At 43.9% G+C, this 16,788-nt stretch overlaps 1 protein-coding gene and 1 long non-coding RNA gene across 13 annotated transcripts in view; one reads left to right on the top strand and one right to left on the bottom strand.

Annotated features, from left to right (window-relative positions):
• Nucleotides 1-16,788, top strand: part of LOC113975780 — a 211,767-nt gene that overhangs the window by 120,985 nt on the left and 73,994 nt on the right. The window lies entirely within an intron of this gene.
• PAX2 (paired box 2) overlaps nt 1-16,788 on the bottom strand; it is a 99,575-nt gene that overhangs the window by 13,927 nt on the left and 68,860 nt on the right. For 8 of the 12 annotated variants that reach the window (XM_027700209.1, XM_027700203.1, XM_027700210.1 and 5 more), the window contains 3 exons: nt 15,071-15,246; nt 13,122-13,248; nt 598-807 (listed from right to left, as the gene is read on the bottom strand). In XM_027700209.1, coding sequence (XP_027556010.1) covers nt 598-807; nt 13,122-13,248; nt 15,071-15,246 — 513 coding nt within the window. Of the gene's footprint in view, nt 1-597; nt 808-13,121; nt 13,249-15,070; nt 15,247-16,788 lie in introns of those variants that run through there. The other 4 variants (XM_027700211.1, XM_027700212.1, XM_027700214.1 and 1 more) reach the window with 3 other exon arrangements.

The raw sequence follows: 16,788 nt of genomic DNA, 5'->3' as shown, positions 1-16,788 counted from the left end.
ATTGATACATGATGCTGGGTTTCTTAACTACTTGGTCTGCTGTGTGAAGGCACCAGCTCACACTGACACTCCCAAAGCAGGTGACTCAAATACTGCCCACAGCATAGCTGTGGCAGTGCTCACCAACTGCCTATGTGTTTATCTGACTTAGTAGCTACAACCTGTGCTGAACAACCCAGGCAGGACTAGAGCTGGCTAGGATCTTCAAGCTGCCATCATCTCCGTTAGGCTAGCACACAGTACCTTTTCTGGGCCTGCAGTACACAAGGACATTATGGCTATTGAGGAAACACAGGATTATGCTGTACAGGTGCTTCTATGCTGAGTCCCAGACCCATCCAGCTGGGACACCCAGTCACTTCTAAGTAGTTACAGCTTCTTTTCCCATTTTATTCTAAAAAATGAAGGATAGGCATGAAATCTTACTGTGACTTCATGCAGCTGAGAACATATGCTGCATATGCAGACCTGGAACGTGGTTGCTCTGGTTCCCACTTGCACTCAAAGAGCTTGCAGCATTTACTGGCCTCCCCGTCAGACGAAAATGAACCCTTTGCCTAGAGCATCCCCACTCAGTTTGTGGCCAAGGCCGGTTACCTGCTATCAGAGGCTGGCTGCTGGACTGCCCAAAGTGGGCACCATGATGAAGGAAGGCACTGTAGCAGGGCGTGGACGCATCGTCTGAAAGGGCCATGTGGAAGGGCTGAAGATCAGCCTGCCCAGAGCCGACCGGCGTGGTGGGGGTGAAAGGGGTGAGAGAGGCTCCATGAGGCTCTTGCTTTATACTGAGGGGAGAGGAGAGGTTTTCTGTGGTAGGGTAAGGGATGGACACAGACAGACAAAGGGAACAGGGGAAGGAAGAGGAGGGTGGGGAAGGGAGGAGAGGAAGAACAAAATGGGTAAATGAAAATGGAGTGGTTAAAATCTACAGGGAAATTAATTTTAAAACAAAAACAAAAATAAAAAGGTTAGGAGTAGATCAGAGGAGCCAGTGCTGAGATAACAGCAGTAAATGCACCTGGGGGCTAGGCTCAGACTGCAGGGATGCCTCTGCAGGGGCAGCAAGAGATGAGGAGAATGGAGTGCCGTGGCAGATGGGAGGGATGAGATGCAGGAAAAGGAGAGGTGAGAGAGGGAACATGCAGGAGGACAGGAAGAAGCATAGGGTTGGGAAGAAGAATGCTCTGAAGCTTTTGTGCTCCCTTTCCTGTTGCTTTCTCTTGCTGGCTGAGGGCACATGAAGATGCTACGTTTACAGAGTTTGGCTCAAGGAATTATACCACTTTTTCTCTTCAAACTCAAGGTAACCTTCCCCAGGAGAGCAGCGCTGCTATGAGTACCTATTAAACAGGTTGCTGAGTGTAATTGTCAAAGCTTCTCAAGCCAAATTTTATAAAGGCTTTGACAAAAATGGTGTAGCTGGAGTTTGGGGTGGTTAAAATAAAAATGGGACTGTGCAATTAATAGGTAGATAGATGGATCAATCAATTGATCTTGTTCACAGTGGCACACTTTGGAGATTTAACCAACTGGCTGTTCACAGAGTATAATTTTGCCAGATAGATACCTTGACAGAGAGACATAATGGAGAAGAGAAAATGTAGGGGACTGATAAAAGGTCTAATTTTCATTGTTGTTTATATTGGACTTCCATTTCTGATGTGCAGATTTGCATAGGCACAATAGATACAGCTTTGCAACTGCTCCTAACTCAGCTGCTGAGTAGGAGGTTTGGGAATTGGAGAACTCTGTGACCTAAAGCATAAGTACTCCAGAACACTCACTGTTGTTGGGACAGCAATAGTAGAATGCTGTATTTGAACACCTGAAAGCAAAGCATGGATGATGTGATCAGATCCTATCCAAATCATCTAGCAAACCATCAGGGAAACAAATTAATGCCAATAAATTAAAGCCATCTCTTTGCTGTGATGGCGAGTGTTGCCAATGGCCTATGAAATAAGTTAGTTCTGGTGGTTTTGGTTTATACAGAGAAATACAAATGTGACATATAATTAGGTCATAGATCTGACTTCATTAATGTAGAACTGGCTTAATTAACTCTAGGCATTTTATTGAGAGGCTGTAGTGCTCACCTAGACAATAAAGGGCTGGGCAGTTTCTATCTGTGAATTCTGTTTATCCTGAGATATTTGTTTCCTAAAGGTTTGCTACTTGATAGTTTTCCATCTGTGTTCTGCTCCAAGTACTTCTGACCTGGATGGCCAGTAAAGGTTTCTCATCACCAAGACTCCTTTGCAGCAAGGACATATGTTCATGTTTCAGTCTATTGGGAAGGATCAGTCCTGGCCAAAAGGTGTATGGTTCCTCTTCATTTAGTTTACTTATGTGATGTCTCTGGTGTGCTATGTGAGGATTGTAATTTCTTTTCTTTTTTTGCTAGGAAGCTCTGTTTGGCAGGGACCTTTTGTGGAGGATATGCGGAACAGAAGCCGGAGTATCTGGATTTTATTGTACAGTTAATTAAAGTCGCCAGAGTAGGCAGCACATCAGTGTGCAGCTTCTGCTTTTTACAACTATACACTGTCCTACAATCGTACTAGTGAACTTTCATATGCCAGTGCCAGTCTCTGTAGATGGAGAAGCCCCAAAGCTATTTTTCTTCTGCATCCTCTATCATCAGATGGCAAGGAGTTCACAGATTTACCTTCAGAGCAGACAGGCACAGTTACCACCAGCATTCTGGGAGTGCTCGAAGCCTTTATCCAAATAATGTTGATACAAGATAATTTGGATGAATAGATCTATCTGCAGGCAGAGGGCCAAAAGTTCCTCTGGCTTTCACAGGCTGCAAGTGAAGTGATATTTTTCAAGGAAGCCATTTGACAGTGATACGTAAATAAACTAGGGACACTTTGGTCCTGGGCATTTTCCAGACTCCTTTTCCAGCTCTCTGTATTATACAAAAGACAGCAGGTGTGGGGAGCTGCTAGGAAGGAAAGGACAGAGAAGGTGGACACAGGAAGCATGGGTGGGCAGAAGCAAGAGGTGCTATGGGCAGAGGTTAATCCTGTTTGCACAGCCCCCAGGCACATTGGGTTTCCTAGTCCCTCCCCTGCTTTATTTCTCTTTTAAAGCATGGAATTTTCAGCGATAATCCTTCCTAAACCGAAGCATTTTTCAGGCGCTCTGTGTAAGTGAAACCATAATCTCTGGTAAAACAGACCGCTTAAGCTGCTGTAGCATTAGGCCAATCTGATCCAGCCCCTGGATTTCCGCTCTGCCCAGCCACCACAGAGAGGATTTCAGCCTGAAAGACCGTGTAAAGCCCTTGCAATGGGAACAACAGTGCTGGGCCTTGCCTTGCAAATCTGAGAAGAGTTAAGGGACCAGGAGCTATTTGTCCTGGTGTTGTGAGGCTGTTAAAACGCCTGTCAGACTCACAGTGGAGATGAGCCCAGCCCTCTCTTGAACACATCAAGGCTTATGAAGAAAAATTCCTCGCACCTTCCAGAGTCAGCACCACTTACTCAGTGTGGGGGGATAAAAGAGCCAACAGTAACATGGCAAAGAGACCTGGACGCAATAATGCTAAACGCTTTTCTCTCTAAGAGTAGTGGAGAGGAGGAGAGTATAAGGTCAGACAGCGAATGATTGCACAACCAAAACTCAGACTTTTATGTGTCTATTTATCTATCTGTCTGTCTGTCCCTCTACACCCTGCAAGTGCACAGACATAACTTATATCCCATGTATCTTTACTGATGGATGGTATTTACCATTTTTTACTCCTTTGTTGTCCAACTCTCCCCTGACTAAAAGCACCTGAATTCTGTCTCTGATATAGCTCCTGCCACTGCTATGCTGGAATAATTGCCCCAGCAGTGAATTATAGCTCCAAAGTGTGTCAGTGTAGACGAGATCAATTGATTGATCTATCTATCCACCTGTGAATGGCACAGTCCCATTTTTCATTTTAACCACCTCAAACTTCAGCTGCACCTTTTTTGTTTTCACTTTTGATTTTCTCCATTCTGTAATTCTTTTTTATTTTTGATGGAGAACTTGCCCCTTCCTATCCTAAGTCCCACTACTGCCAGCAAGCTGTGGAGCAGTGCCATCCTGGCTTGTCTGTGTCTTGTTGGGAGCATTCCTCAGTAAGGTTGCATCAGCAAACCCCAACGTATCTGTCTTGCTCCTAAGTCTGGAATCGAATAGGGGGGTGGAATGAGTTTGCAACCGCTTTCCAAAGCAGCAGTAATCTATTCCTGACCTAATCTCCTTTCTTCTTCTAAAAGACAAACAATATCCTTGTTTGTAAGTGACCTCCCCCCAAAAAAGAATCTCTCTCTGTCCTGATAGGGGAAATTTGAAAGAGTCAGCAGGGTGGGGATATGGCTGGAAACATATTAGAGAACCACATTTTATGCATCTCCTACTCCTCTCTTTCTGACTGTACTTGCTGAGTTATGGCTGTTTTTCTTCCTTTCTAACCCTCTCCTCTGTTATTCTGGCTGAGAGTGAGAACTGGTGATCCCTGGCCTAAATTCCCCCTGCAAATGAAGGGATTTTGGCCAGACAGGGTGAGAGGAAGATTCACAGCTTTGAGTTCCTACAGAGACTCATGCTTTCTCTTTTATCATGCTCTCTCCGGCTGAAGGGAAGGGAAGCAGGGAGGGTTGCAGGACTAGATAAGCTGCTTGTTTTTCATTGCTGGCTTCCTGGAGGATAAGCTACCTGCATCCAGTGCTCCTTTTCTTTACAGTAAACGAAGAATACCAAGATGGCATATCCATGCATAAGGGATGGCTTGTACACACCCACCCACTCAACACTGTTCACCATCTGGACAGCGTTTCCCATTCTTCATCTTTTCCTGAGGTCTCTACCAAATATTTGTATGACCCCAGTGCCCCACCCTTTAGAACACATATCCTTACAGCATCACTTGGGGATCACTGTTTTATCTATGAGGAACTGAGCCCAGAAAAGACATATCCAAGTTCATGTATGAACCCTGTGCCAAAGCTGAATCTTATCTCAGGAGTTTTGGATCCTATGCTTGTACCCACCATTGAAACATCTTTTTAATCTCCATTCCTTAGAAAAGTTTTGTTGTGGCAAACAGAATGGGACTGGGTCCTCAGAAGTCATGGACTGGTGAATTTACACTGTAGGCAGTGGAGTCAAATAATTTTATCCCATGTGGGAATTTTGCCTCAAATTCCAGAAGCCATACAAAAGACCAAACTGGACTGACATAGCATACTGTTAGTTTCTCCTTTCTGTCACGTCAAAAGAACCACTTTTCTATTCTTGGTTTTCTAGGTTTTCTGGGGCAAGGGCATTATGCAAATTGCACTGAAGATAAAGACTGTCCTATTTTTTTCCCTTTTCTGATCATAACGGACCTGTGCTAGAAGAATTGAAAAGTGTGCAAAGACCAATCTGCTTCTCGTTATACCTTTTTTGTCTTCCTGTTGACTGGAGAATGAGCCTTGTGTGTTCAGGTTTATTTTCTGTTTCTGCACACATCTATCCATGTTCTTAGCCCATTACATTGTTGAAGTACATGTTTAAAGAAACAACCTTGGATTGCTTTCCCCCAGGAGTTGACACTGTTGTGGCATCACATCACATGTCAAGTTTTGAATTCTATTTGCCCTATTTTTTTCATAAAACTGGATTTTATAAAACTGTGTCTGATCTGATTAACTGCTGCTCTCAGAGTAAACTGACCTACTAACTCTGTATGTTACTTTAAAGAGAAAATTCTTATAGTCTTCATACAGACTAAAACACGGAGCTTCCAGGAGACCTGTGATCTGGACTCTTTGAAGCTGCTTGAGTACTGTGAGTATTGGTTAACCACTTGAGAACTCCACTGAAGTCAACTTCATGTGGCTCTAAGTACATTTGTTTGCAGATGGAGCAGATGAAGGAAGATATGCTTTAAAGACTTGGGCACAGGGGGGAAAGTTGTGCAACTTGTGCACTTGGCAAACAGAGAAGTTCAGTGAATTTTATATTGTCTCATTTCTTGAGTCCCAGCCTACCAGATTTGGCCATTTCTCCCTGCCTTGAAGTGCAGCATATGCTTGTTCCTGGGTGGGTTGCAACTTGAATATTACCTCTTAAACCAGATGTTTTTGAAATATAGGCTGGGAAATGCAATTAGAACACGTTAGTTTTTCACATAGTCCTCATTATAGGTAACTCCAAGGTTTCATCATAATGATATTTTACTAACCATAAGATAGAATAGATGTTCCTGGGTAGCCTGCAGCAATCCTGAACTTAAAAAGATGGGCCAAAGATTGCCGTAAGCTTTCCATTTCTCTCAAAGACTGCAGTGGGTAATTTCAACTATATAAGCAGTGGGCCTGATTAAATCCAGTACAGCTGATGGAGATCAAAATTATTAACATCTGCTGACAGGTGTTGCTTAACACAGATATAAAGCACAGTCTTTGCTGTCAGTGGGCAAATATCTACATCATAAAAAATTTTATCAAAGCCATACTCATTGGATCCTTCATTTAGCCCCAGAAGAAAAGGCAAAACCTGAATTGTTGGGAAGACAATATAATTAGTTTCTCTTTAAAAAAGTCCCCTTTTGCCCAGCAGCATAGAGTGTGGCAGCCTGCAATGCTGTCCTCTTGCTGAAGAAAACTGGGCTGGGAATGCCCATTCACTGCTATTGTCATTATATGACATTATTGTCATTCACTGCTATTGTTCACTTAAATGCTAATTTAAGGAAGGCAAAGATATTATTTCTTTTGGGCCCATTCATTTCTGGGTTTCTCAGTTCAATATGCCTTTCAAGCCCCCAAGCTGCCGCCTTCAGCATCATAAAGTTATTGTCAGTGAAACTTACATTGAATGCATGGAAATAGTTTATGTGATTCCTTTCCCCGCCTGCTATTCCTGTCTGTTCCAGGAATCATTCATCTGACTATCTATCACTCTCAGCCATTTGGTCCCGGGGAAGAATAGTAACACCTTTTGCCTTTCCAAATTCTTGTTGACTAGATAAGATATTATCTCTTCTTGAGGAGAGGATTCAGTTGATTAAATTTGGAGGTCCTGTGGACTTCTGCTTTTGCCAGTTTCTCACCTTAAATATGAGAGGCTTGTTCACAGAAAATACCTCGTTCGTTTTGGTGAGGCAGGATAGTAACAGCCTTGTAACAGCTACATGAATGACTATCATCTTCCATTTTCAGGGCATCGAGGCATCCAGAGGTGTGCCCAACAGGCTGTTTGACTGCTGGTGACTGCAGCCGTGATGCTGTGCCACAGAGTGTGGGTCTGCATCTGTAGGATCTGCCATCACCGAAGCCAATTTGGAGTCCCTAGCCGTTTGCTAAAGAGGTTTTCTTAAGTCAGCTCAGTCAAGCCCTGACCAGGGCCATTGCTCGCTGGTGTCAGAGGCTAAAGTAGACTGGAGCAAGAAAGGAAATTTTCCCCAGTACAAACAAAGAAAAGGGGAGGAAATGCTCCCCCTCTCAGCATAATGATATAAGTGCAACTGAATGTAACAGTCAATTTAAGTCATGCTTTAAAACAGCAAGCTGGATCAGCTTGTTTCACATTTCCACTATGAGGCTGTTTTCTAAAAGGTTTAATTTTATGGGTGGTAACAAATATTTTGACAAATACAAAATTTACACTAAACGTGGTTATTTCAGTTTTTGCTAAGTAGATGGACTGCATCATGTGCACATTTATTTAAGCAATTATGTTGTTTAATATAATTTGTCTTCACATATTATTATATGGAAAATAGTGAATGATGAGTCCATATTATTATTCTATTAGATTATTAACTTCTTACTTGTGATCTGTGTCAAGTTATATTTGGATGGAAATTAGAATTAAATTAAAAACAGTATTTGTAATTATTCATGCTAATTAAATAAAATGACCACAAGTTCCCTGACTTCCTAAATATACTAGAACAGAAAAAGCAAGCTTTTCTAAGCAGGTTTTGCGTTAGAAATTACATATTAAATGAAGGAAAGGACAGATATAAGGAGGAATTTGAACTGATTGCAGAACCTTATTTTAAAACTAATAGATCTCATCCTTTCACACCAACCTTAATTCACTCAGCCTTAATTCACTTAATTTGAGGAAAACAAATGTTCCTCCTTTTTCAAATCCTAATTTGTTTCTTAGTTTTGAATGACCAGGTTATTGAACAGAACAAAATTCTCTTCAGTCACTCACTAATCTCTAAGGAAGGAAATATCTTCACCTTGAAGGAGGCTAAAGTTCTCAAAGGATTGTTTATCATTTCAGAAAAATTTTGGATCCAGGTGTCTAGCCAGTGATTTCTCCATGCTTAGCATCACAGCTTTCTTGAAAACTTTCATAGAAATCAGATGCTGTTTAAGTACTGTTTTTCTATGTTTTTCAGACATAGCAAGTAGCCTTTATGTCAGTAATTCCAGTATTTTTTTTTGCATACATTAATATATGAATTAAAAAAATTAAACTGAAAAAAATCTGAACCCGTGCCAGAGAGGAGAGGTCTGAAGGAAAGGGAAATTGATGAGGTTTGTGCTTTTTTGGTGCCTGTGTTCGACACATTGTGAGTTGTTGCCAGGATTTCTCACCCTGGATGATACTTGTTGTTTTAGGGAAATATTTATTTCCCAGAGAGAAGGAAACATTTTCTGGATAGGACGTGATAGCTGCTTTGGTGCGTGGTGATGACTTTCAAAGTTCTCTATTCCTGTTAATAGGTGCTAACTGTAGAACAGAAGCACTCGTAAGCCTCCTCACGGGAGGAGAATGGGACACATACTTCCATTTCAGTCAACAGTAGAAATTCCTGAAGTGATTTTTTTTCCCCATCTTATCTTCTACCTTTTCTTTGTAGATCTCACAGATTGTAGTGGGCTTGCAAACAAGGTCTATTTAGTAAAAACTGCTGGGATTCAACTGTAAGGGAAATTCTTCTTCACCTTTGCTGTCATTTTACATCCCATTTAGCAGGTAAATCTGTTCCTTTAGTGGTCTCTTAATGAGCAAGTTTCAAGCCATACATGAAAAGTCCATTGTGCTTTATTTGCCATAGTGCTGTGTCTCTGTTGGATAACTCCTGGGCTAGAAATTGAGTTGGAAAGGTCTCTGTTCCCAAACTATTAATCTAAGTCCCCAGAACTCAAAACCTGGTTTGAATACACCCCTCTTCTTTCATACATGACTATTCCAGAAGCTGTGACTTCTGATGGTGCTTAAAGAAGTATCTAATTGTTCTCTTCTTGATTCAAGGCTTGTGTGAATGCTTTGTGCAATTCCTCCTGTCTTGAGGTTCTCCTCTGCTTACCTCTTGGCTGTTAGCTACCAAGTACCTTCCAAACTCAAAGGTCTGTGGAAACTAGTGAATAACAGAAAGCTATTGAGGTTTACTGTGTTTACTTAGTCCTGTACGGATTTATACTCATCTGCCTGGACTGTTTGCCTTCAATAGAAATAACTGAAGTAGCACAACTCTGAACAACAGAAATCTTGTAATGTTGTTCAACTGCATGTACTCTCCTTATCTTGGTATTTTCAAGCTTGGATCTTTGCTTCTGATTGGTGTCCAAAGATACTGTCCAAGAAATTGTCAGGGATCTACGCCAATCCAGCTATGAGGGCCATGCAACAACAAGGCAGGATATAGCTGGTGCACTGTCTGTGTGTGCGGAAAGAGGAGGTGTTATACTCAGGCAGCTCTTAAGAGCTTTCTCTCTCTGAGTTGAAAATTTCTGCATTGTCTGTTCAGTATGAAGGACAGCAGCAGCATGTTTCCTAGCCTAGTGTCCAGTTAGTCCCTAAGTGTCAACTCATTAATGGAAATTCTTTGCACATACTTAATGGGGAGAAATAAGGGTGACCTGTTTTCTCCATAGTAAAACAATGTTTTTGTTTACTTGCTTTAGGAGATGTGAGTAATAAATGGGGCATCTAAGATGTGTTAGTAGAATAATTGTCTGAAAGGAAGTGTTTGATATTGGCAGTACTAGACAAGGCTGTGCTGTATAAAACTGTGGTGCTAAGCTATGTCTTTGAATAGATGCCCAGGACTTTGGGGAAGGCCTTCTGGTGGCTGCCTGTTTTGCAGCATTTCTAGGTCTTCAATTCCAGGAAGCCCACAGACAGATAAAGAGACTTGAGCAACACTGTTCCTTATCTCACTGCATTTCAAGATTTTAGGCAGCTACATATTGTTGAGGTTTTGATGGCTTTTGGAGGGCTGTATTCTCAGAATGGTGTGAGCTGAGACAGCTTGCTGAGAAAAGCTAGTCATGAGCCAAAGAGAAGGACTTTCTCTGAAGTCTTCAGGAAGGACAAGAATCCAGTGCTGTACAGCTTTGGTTTGGAAAGAACTAGCAATACATTTTTTCTGTCTGGGAAGACTGAGGTGGGGAGACTTTCTTGTAGAGTGAAGCTAAATCTTACATCATGAAGTGACTGCACACAGAATACCCTAAATGGATAGATTCGTTTCATATTTGTTACAGGTATCACCTGAAAGAGCAAAGAGGCATTTCAAAGATGACACCATAGCAGCAAAACAGGCAGCCAGCAATTCAGTATCCACTATTACTCCAACATCCCTGCTTGGGAGCAGGACCTGGGTGATACCAAAGAAATCTGTATGCTGTCAGCCACTTCTTTAATATCCTAGCTAGGGTAGACCAAGAGGCAGCACTGAGTTCCTCACCTCTCAGGTTCTTCCCAAAAGCATTGTCCAGCCCCATAGCAAACATATAATGAATCATTCATCTTTAATAGATTATGCAAATTGAGAACATCAGATCAATGAAGATCAATACCTGCAACCATTTAATTGCCAGCAAAAACATTTTAAGAATGAGCATTATCTGAAGTCCTTTCTTGGGTAATGGCACCATTAATCCAAACATTGGATCCTGGCCTAAGTGTAGAGGAAAAACTCTCTGCCCCTCTTCCCCTGATGCCTTACAGGGTGTCAAGGGGCTTTTTTTTCCCTTTTCATTTCCAGTTTCTGAGTTTCTCCATCATTACCACCAGTGAACAGCTCCCAGTGCTAAAAGTTCTGCTTTTGTTACTCTGCACTGATTGAAATGTCGCATACAGATTGAGATGTTAGTGCTAAGTTGCCACCTGGGAATGTCAAGCTGGGTCTGAAATGAACTTTCTCACTTTTGGATCCAGATGGATCAGATGGGGATGTTCTCGAGCTGAGCTGGGAATGTGGCAGGGAACAGAGTGAGAATGGCACAGGGTGGGGGGGACATGAAGAAATTTTTTGCCTTAGTCTATAGTCTCTTCTGGGAGGCCAAATCTGTCTCCTTCTGTGCCCATGTGAGAGTAATGTCCAAAGCTTGTGTAGTGTTCCCAGCCTTCTAGAAGCCTGCTCTCACATTAACAGGCTGGAGTGAACCATCTTCACTTAGGAAGAAGGACTAAAAGGAATTATTTTAATGGCCCCTTTGAATCTTAGGCTCTGATTGTAGATGCGTCACCTTTACATCCAGCTGTGGGGATCTGCCTTGCTCTCCTACTGGCTTTGCCCCCCAAACCAGGAAAATATTTCCTGTAAGAGATGTAGATCTGCTAAACAATAGATGAACACCAGCTGAGTTTTGCCTTGCATATGCAAATAAAAAGAAAGGTAGAACAATTTTGCCACAGCTAAGCCTTTTTTTTTCCGGTTGGCTAAGAAACTGCACAGCTACAAGGATTCTGAATCGAGCCTGATAGCAGTAAAAGCCATGAAAAAAGTCAGGAGATGTCACGCTTTCTAGATGTTCCCTAAATAATGTAGTTCATCTCCCTCTGTTCTCCACGTCATTTTGTAGACCTCACACTGGATAGCCTCTGTATTTGAGTTAACTGTTACTAATCCTGCCTGGTTCCAAAGTTCTTGGTAGCCAAAAGTTGCATGCAACAACATGCCTTTGCTCCGTGTTTGCTGAACAAGCTATGACTACCTGCCTCAGCCATGAGCTGCTTTGACAGCAAGGGCTATTAGCTGGGGCTTTTGCAAGAAAAAGTTGAGATACAAACACCAGTGCTCTTGATTCTGTGCCTTTAGAGGACAACTTTTTGGCCAAGAGACAACAGCTTCTCCCCTTGCTAACAGGATTTAGACCTCTTTGTCATGAGTTGTTTCTCAACTTACGCCATGAGGTTTTTAGATTGGCCACAGCATTTGTAGAGAAAGAGAGATATACCAATCAGGGGCAAGTCACTCGAGCCTTGCCAGCTGCTTTAGCTACCCAAGAGGAGATGTGCAAATCTATGGTAGCTGTGTGAGCAGCAAGCACTGGCAACTAAAGCCTGAGAGGAAGTGCTGTATGAATTAAGCACCACATGAATAAAGGCACCAGAATACCTCCTTACAGCTCTAGACATACGCAGGGCAGGCAGTCTAACACTAATATCATGACAGCATGTGTGTGCCTTGTGGCCCCAGGACAATCCTGTGCTGCTCAGGTTCTGCATGTGCCACCAGCAAAGAGGAAGTTTCAGTGAAGCATCTGCTGCAAAGATTCCCTACTATTTCTGTGCATCCTGATTCCTCTGCTGTCATGCACTTACACACAGTTTCCACTCTCCCAGACACACCTGACTTTAATGTGCCCACACATGGGGGAAGGCTAGCTTTCATTAGAGACTCATGGGCTTAAGGAAGAGGGAGTTTAGCAGTCACAGTTCAGCAGATCTTAGTATTTAATTTGCAAATGCCCCTTCCAAATGCCAGGGCTGAATAGAACTTATACTATAATTTCTCCCCGAGAAAACCAAGTGCAGATCATGGATAAGCCATGACCCTGTTGTTCTCAGATACACAGGAAAAAAATCACAGTGCATATTTGGACATATCTGTCCTCCACCAGCATCCAACTCTAAGTCCCATCTGGGCACACAAGTTCCCGATTCACATCTGGGTTTTCCTGTCTTTGAGTCACACCTGGACACATCTAGGTGTACCCAAAACTGCCAATACTCTGAATTTCAAGCTTCTCTTGAGCCCTTATGTTCTCCACAGTCTTTCTGTCTCTTTCCATGTTTGCCACAGAGGGATATCTTGCATTAGCAGAAAAAGCAGAAGCTAATGGTGATGAGGGAAATAAATAAAAAGCTTGGTTCTGCTGTTTGGTCAGGCAGCTTACCGGTCACCACAGGGTACGTCTGGGGTCCTGACACATTTGTCCCCAGGTCTGGGTTAGCAGAGGTGGATAGACTTGATTTGACTTCATCGAGACCAGGGGTCAGAGCTGGGAGGGAGTACTCATTACCCTGGGGAAGAGAGGAGAAAGACAGCTCGCTATTGATGCGACGGGAGAAAGGGAAGGGTGTACAGATGGGGGGGAGGAAGAGGAGAGATGCAAACCCCTGCACAGATGGAAGAGGAGGAGGAGGAGGAAATGGAGAAGATAAAGTGACAAGAGGGTTGTGGGGGGTTCCTAGGATGAACTATCCCACCCACCTGCATGACACTGTGAAGGGGAAGAGGGGTGAGGGATCTGACCTGTTTTCTGTGATATGGCTGAGCCTTCGTTCAGAGCTGTGGGGATGGCTGTCTGTGCCAGCCCAGGGGAAAAGAAAGGGGGAATCCTCATCCCCTCCTCTTGGCTGAGTGGAGGTGGGAGATGTTTGCCCTGGTGACAAAGACAGCTGGGGCATAGGACTGCAATGACATGACTGGGACAGGCGGGCTGTAGAAAGCAGCCAGTCTTGGCCCACTGTCGCCAGGGTCTCTGCTTGAGTCATCTGCCTCCCCTCCACTGCTACCTCTGTCCTAGCTTTTTAAAAACAAAGAAGCCTCATCCCCTGCCTCTGTCACTCTGTGCATTGGGGTATGAAATTGGGGAGGGGGGAGCCACATGGCTAACAGAAGGGTGGGAGGGGGAGAGCCATTGAATCTGAAAGGGTGTCCTGTCCGAAAGGCTCTGGTAATTGCCTTTTTATTGTGGCAGCCTCCAGACCAGACGCGGGAGCTGGAGAAACCGGGAAGGCTACAAAACAGCAGGAAAAGTTGCTCTGATTAATATTACGTTAAATTAAAACTGATTTTCTGCTCTTTCTCCTCTGTTTTTTTCCATGCACTTCCCCAACCCCCTCCTCACATCTCCCCCTCCTCCAGTGGGCTCCCCGCATGCTGCCCCCTCCCCGCCCCTGTCCCTGCTTGGCTAGGACTGCCTAGTCATTTCCAATTCCTTCTTGTATTGATCTTCCTGTAGAAATCAGTTTTGTAATTAGCTGCAAATTAGGCCTTCTACTGGGGGTGAGCCTGCCCCCTGATTTATCACCAGAGTAATTCGCTGTGATCGGAGAGAAATTAAAATGAACTCAATTAGGCTTCGGATTTGCTTTATGGGCCCTGCTCAGAGTTTCAGGGGGAAAAATGACTGTGCTGGTGCTTAATAGTCTAATGAAAGTAAATAAAGGTTATTCATTGTAATAAACCCAGGGACTCTGGGATGAAGGGAGTCCACAGCCAGCCTCTCCTTCTCTTCCTTTGTTGGTTTATGGCTTGGGGCGGTTTAAAAAGACTTTTGATTTTCATTTTATTAAGACAAACAGCTTTTGGGATAAAAGGCCAGGAGAGCGGGGGAGTAAAGAAAAGGTGGGCAGAGCTGCAGAAGTGTGGAAAACTAGGTTGGAGATGGGAGTCAAGTCTCAGCTTTGGGCCACGAAGGAAAATGATCCATTAAAACCCAACCCTGTGGCTCGCTGGTCACTGATGTCACCTAAGAGTGCAGGAGTTTCTGTGCAGTGGTGTGTGCCACTGAACATGCATGGTGGTGCAGGCATGTTCATGGCAAGAACATGGATGCATAACTGCAGGTGTGAGTGCAGAGGGAAAAGCGGATATGGGGATTTAGGGACAGCACAGTGTGAGTGCAGAGAGGAGGTAGAGCTCATGTACACACGAGCATCAGCACAGTGATATAGTTACAACTAGAAAGTGCTGTAAAATGTAAATGTGGTGTATGTGCAATAATAGGTCAGTGTCAGAACGTGGGGTGGAGAGGGGGAGAGGGATTTTGGTGAAAGAATGTCCCTACCATCATTCTATCAGTGCCTGTGGTTTCCCATTACCAGGCCAGGCCCTCACCTGCTCAGATTTGATGTGCTCTGATGTTTGAAAGACGTCAGGGTAAGAAGGACGCTCAAAAACTCGATCTAAAGCTTCCAGCTGCTGCTGGGTGAAAGTGTCGCCACGAAGGTGCTTCCGCAAACTGTCCACGCTGCTCTGGGAATCTCCATTGGGAACTGAGCCCTCGGATACATCTGCAGGGCACAGACAGAGAAAACAGGGAGTTAGCACCACCCTGGCTTGGATTGGCAAGGGATGCAGGACAAGGACAGAGTGGGGAAGAGTGGGGCCCTCTGCTTCCACCCAGGTAGCTGTGCCACTCCCGAGGGAAGGGGAAGCTGCAGAGACCCAAGGGAGCCCCCTCCTCTCTGCTGGAGTGGCTAGGCTGTTCCTGTGGGCTCTGTGGGACTCTCCTGCCCAGAATGAGTGAGGCTGTGGAGAATGGTGCTTGGCTCAGAGATGAGTTTCGGTTCCGCTGATTTTCAGTGTTAAAAATTGCCAAATCTCCATTGCTGAGCATAAAATGGGAGCAAAGCACAGCGATTAGCACCGCTAGAAGACTGGTGGAGGGGCAGCTCATAGAGAAGCCAGAGTGCTGAGGATGGACTGTACTGGAGAGGACTGAGGAAGCCTGCAATGTTAAAAAGGCTCTCTTACAGCTTGAAGGGAAGTCAGTCTCTGTTGTAGCTCCCCAGTCCCATGAACAGCTATCAGTGTTATAATTTCCTTCTCATCTGATCTTACCCCAGATGAGTCTTTCCTCCCCTTCAGATAATAGGAACAGTCCTGCTTCTGACTCCATGTTTCACCAGAGACAAATCTCTCCCTGTGGGGCAACTGTCCCGTCTAACATACATTGGTTTCTGTCCATTCGCCTACATGTAGCTCGTGATTTATCTTAACCCATATATCTGCTATAAAACTCCCTCCAAAATGAGATGAATCTTTGTCAGTCCTCCTTCTTATCCAAAATGTATTACAAAACCTAGTCCTACTCAGTGGGAATCAGCCTTCCTTTTACTAGGAAAATAGCCATTTTGGCAGAAGCTTTCCCAGAACTGCATTTCTGCCCCTACAACAGCCCTCTGACACAGTCCAATCTCACTGCAGTGCCTCCTGCCACATTCCAGGGTGTCTCTATTTCTGTTGTGCCGTCTCACATCTCTTACAGCCTACTCATCCCCTCTGAGGTGAGTCCATTATAAATGCCCTGGCCCATCCAAAGTGAATCTTTTCCTGTGATAAACCATCTGATCACCTACCTGGTTTTGTGTTTTTTTTTCCTTCCCTGTTATCCCCCAACTCAAATGAGGTGCATTTATCTCAGTTATAACCCCTTTTTATCTCAAGTGAGTGAGTCTCCTGCTATTAGCATCTGTCACATCCAAGGTGAGTCTGTCTGTTATAACCTCCTGTCCCAGCTGAAGTGAATCTTCCTCTGTCATAATCCCTCATCTCATCTGAGGCAAGTCTGCTCATTATAATCTTCTCCAACTGTGCTGAGTATCTTTCTGCTGTCACATCTCAGCCTAACTTTGGTGAGTCTGGTTATAATCCCCTGCATCATCCATGCTGATATACCTCCATACCCTCCATACTGAATCTCTGCCTACTGTGCTTCATCAGACACAAGTCTCGCTGTCTAATCACCCTGACTAATCTAAGATCAGGTTGTCCCTCTTGTGCTGTGATTGTCTTCCTGCTTTTTCATTGTTATTCCTTGTACTTAAAGCTTT

The sequence above is a fragment of the Neopelma chrysocephalum genome, unplaced genomic scaffold (genome assembly GCF_003984885.1).
Source record: "Neopelma chrysocephalum unplaced genomic scaffold, ASM398488v2 Primary Assembly neopelma1_143, whole genome shotgun sequence".
Lineage (NCBI taxonomy): Eukaryota > Metazoa > Chordata > Aves > Passeriformes > Pipridae > Neopelma > Neopelma chrysocephalum.
The sequence above is the reverse complement of the archived record's forward strand: the minus strand, read 5'-3'. Positions and strand labels throughout refer to the sequence as shown.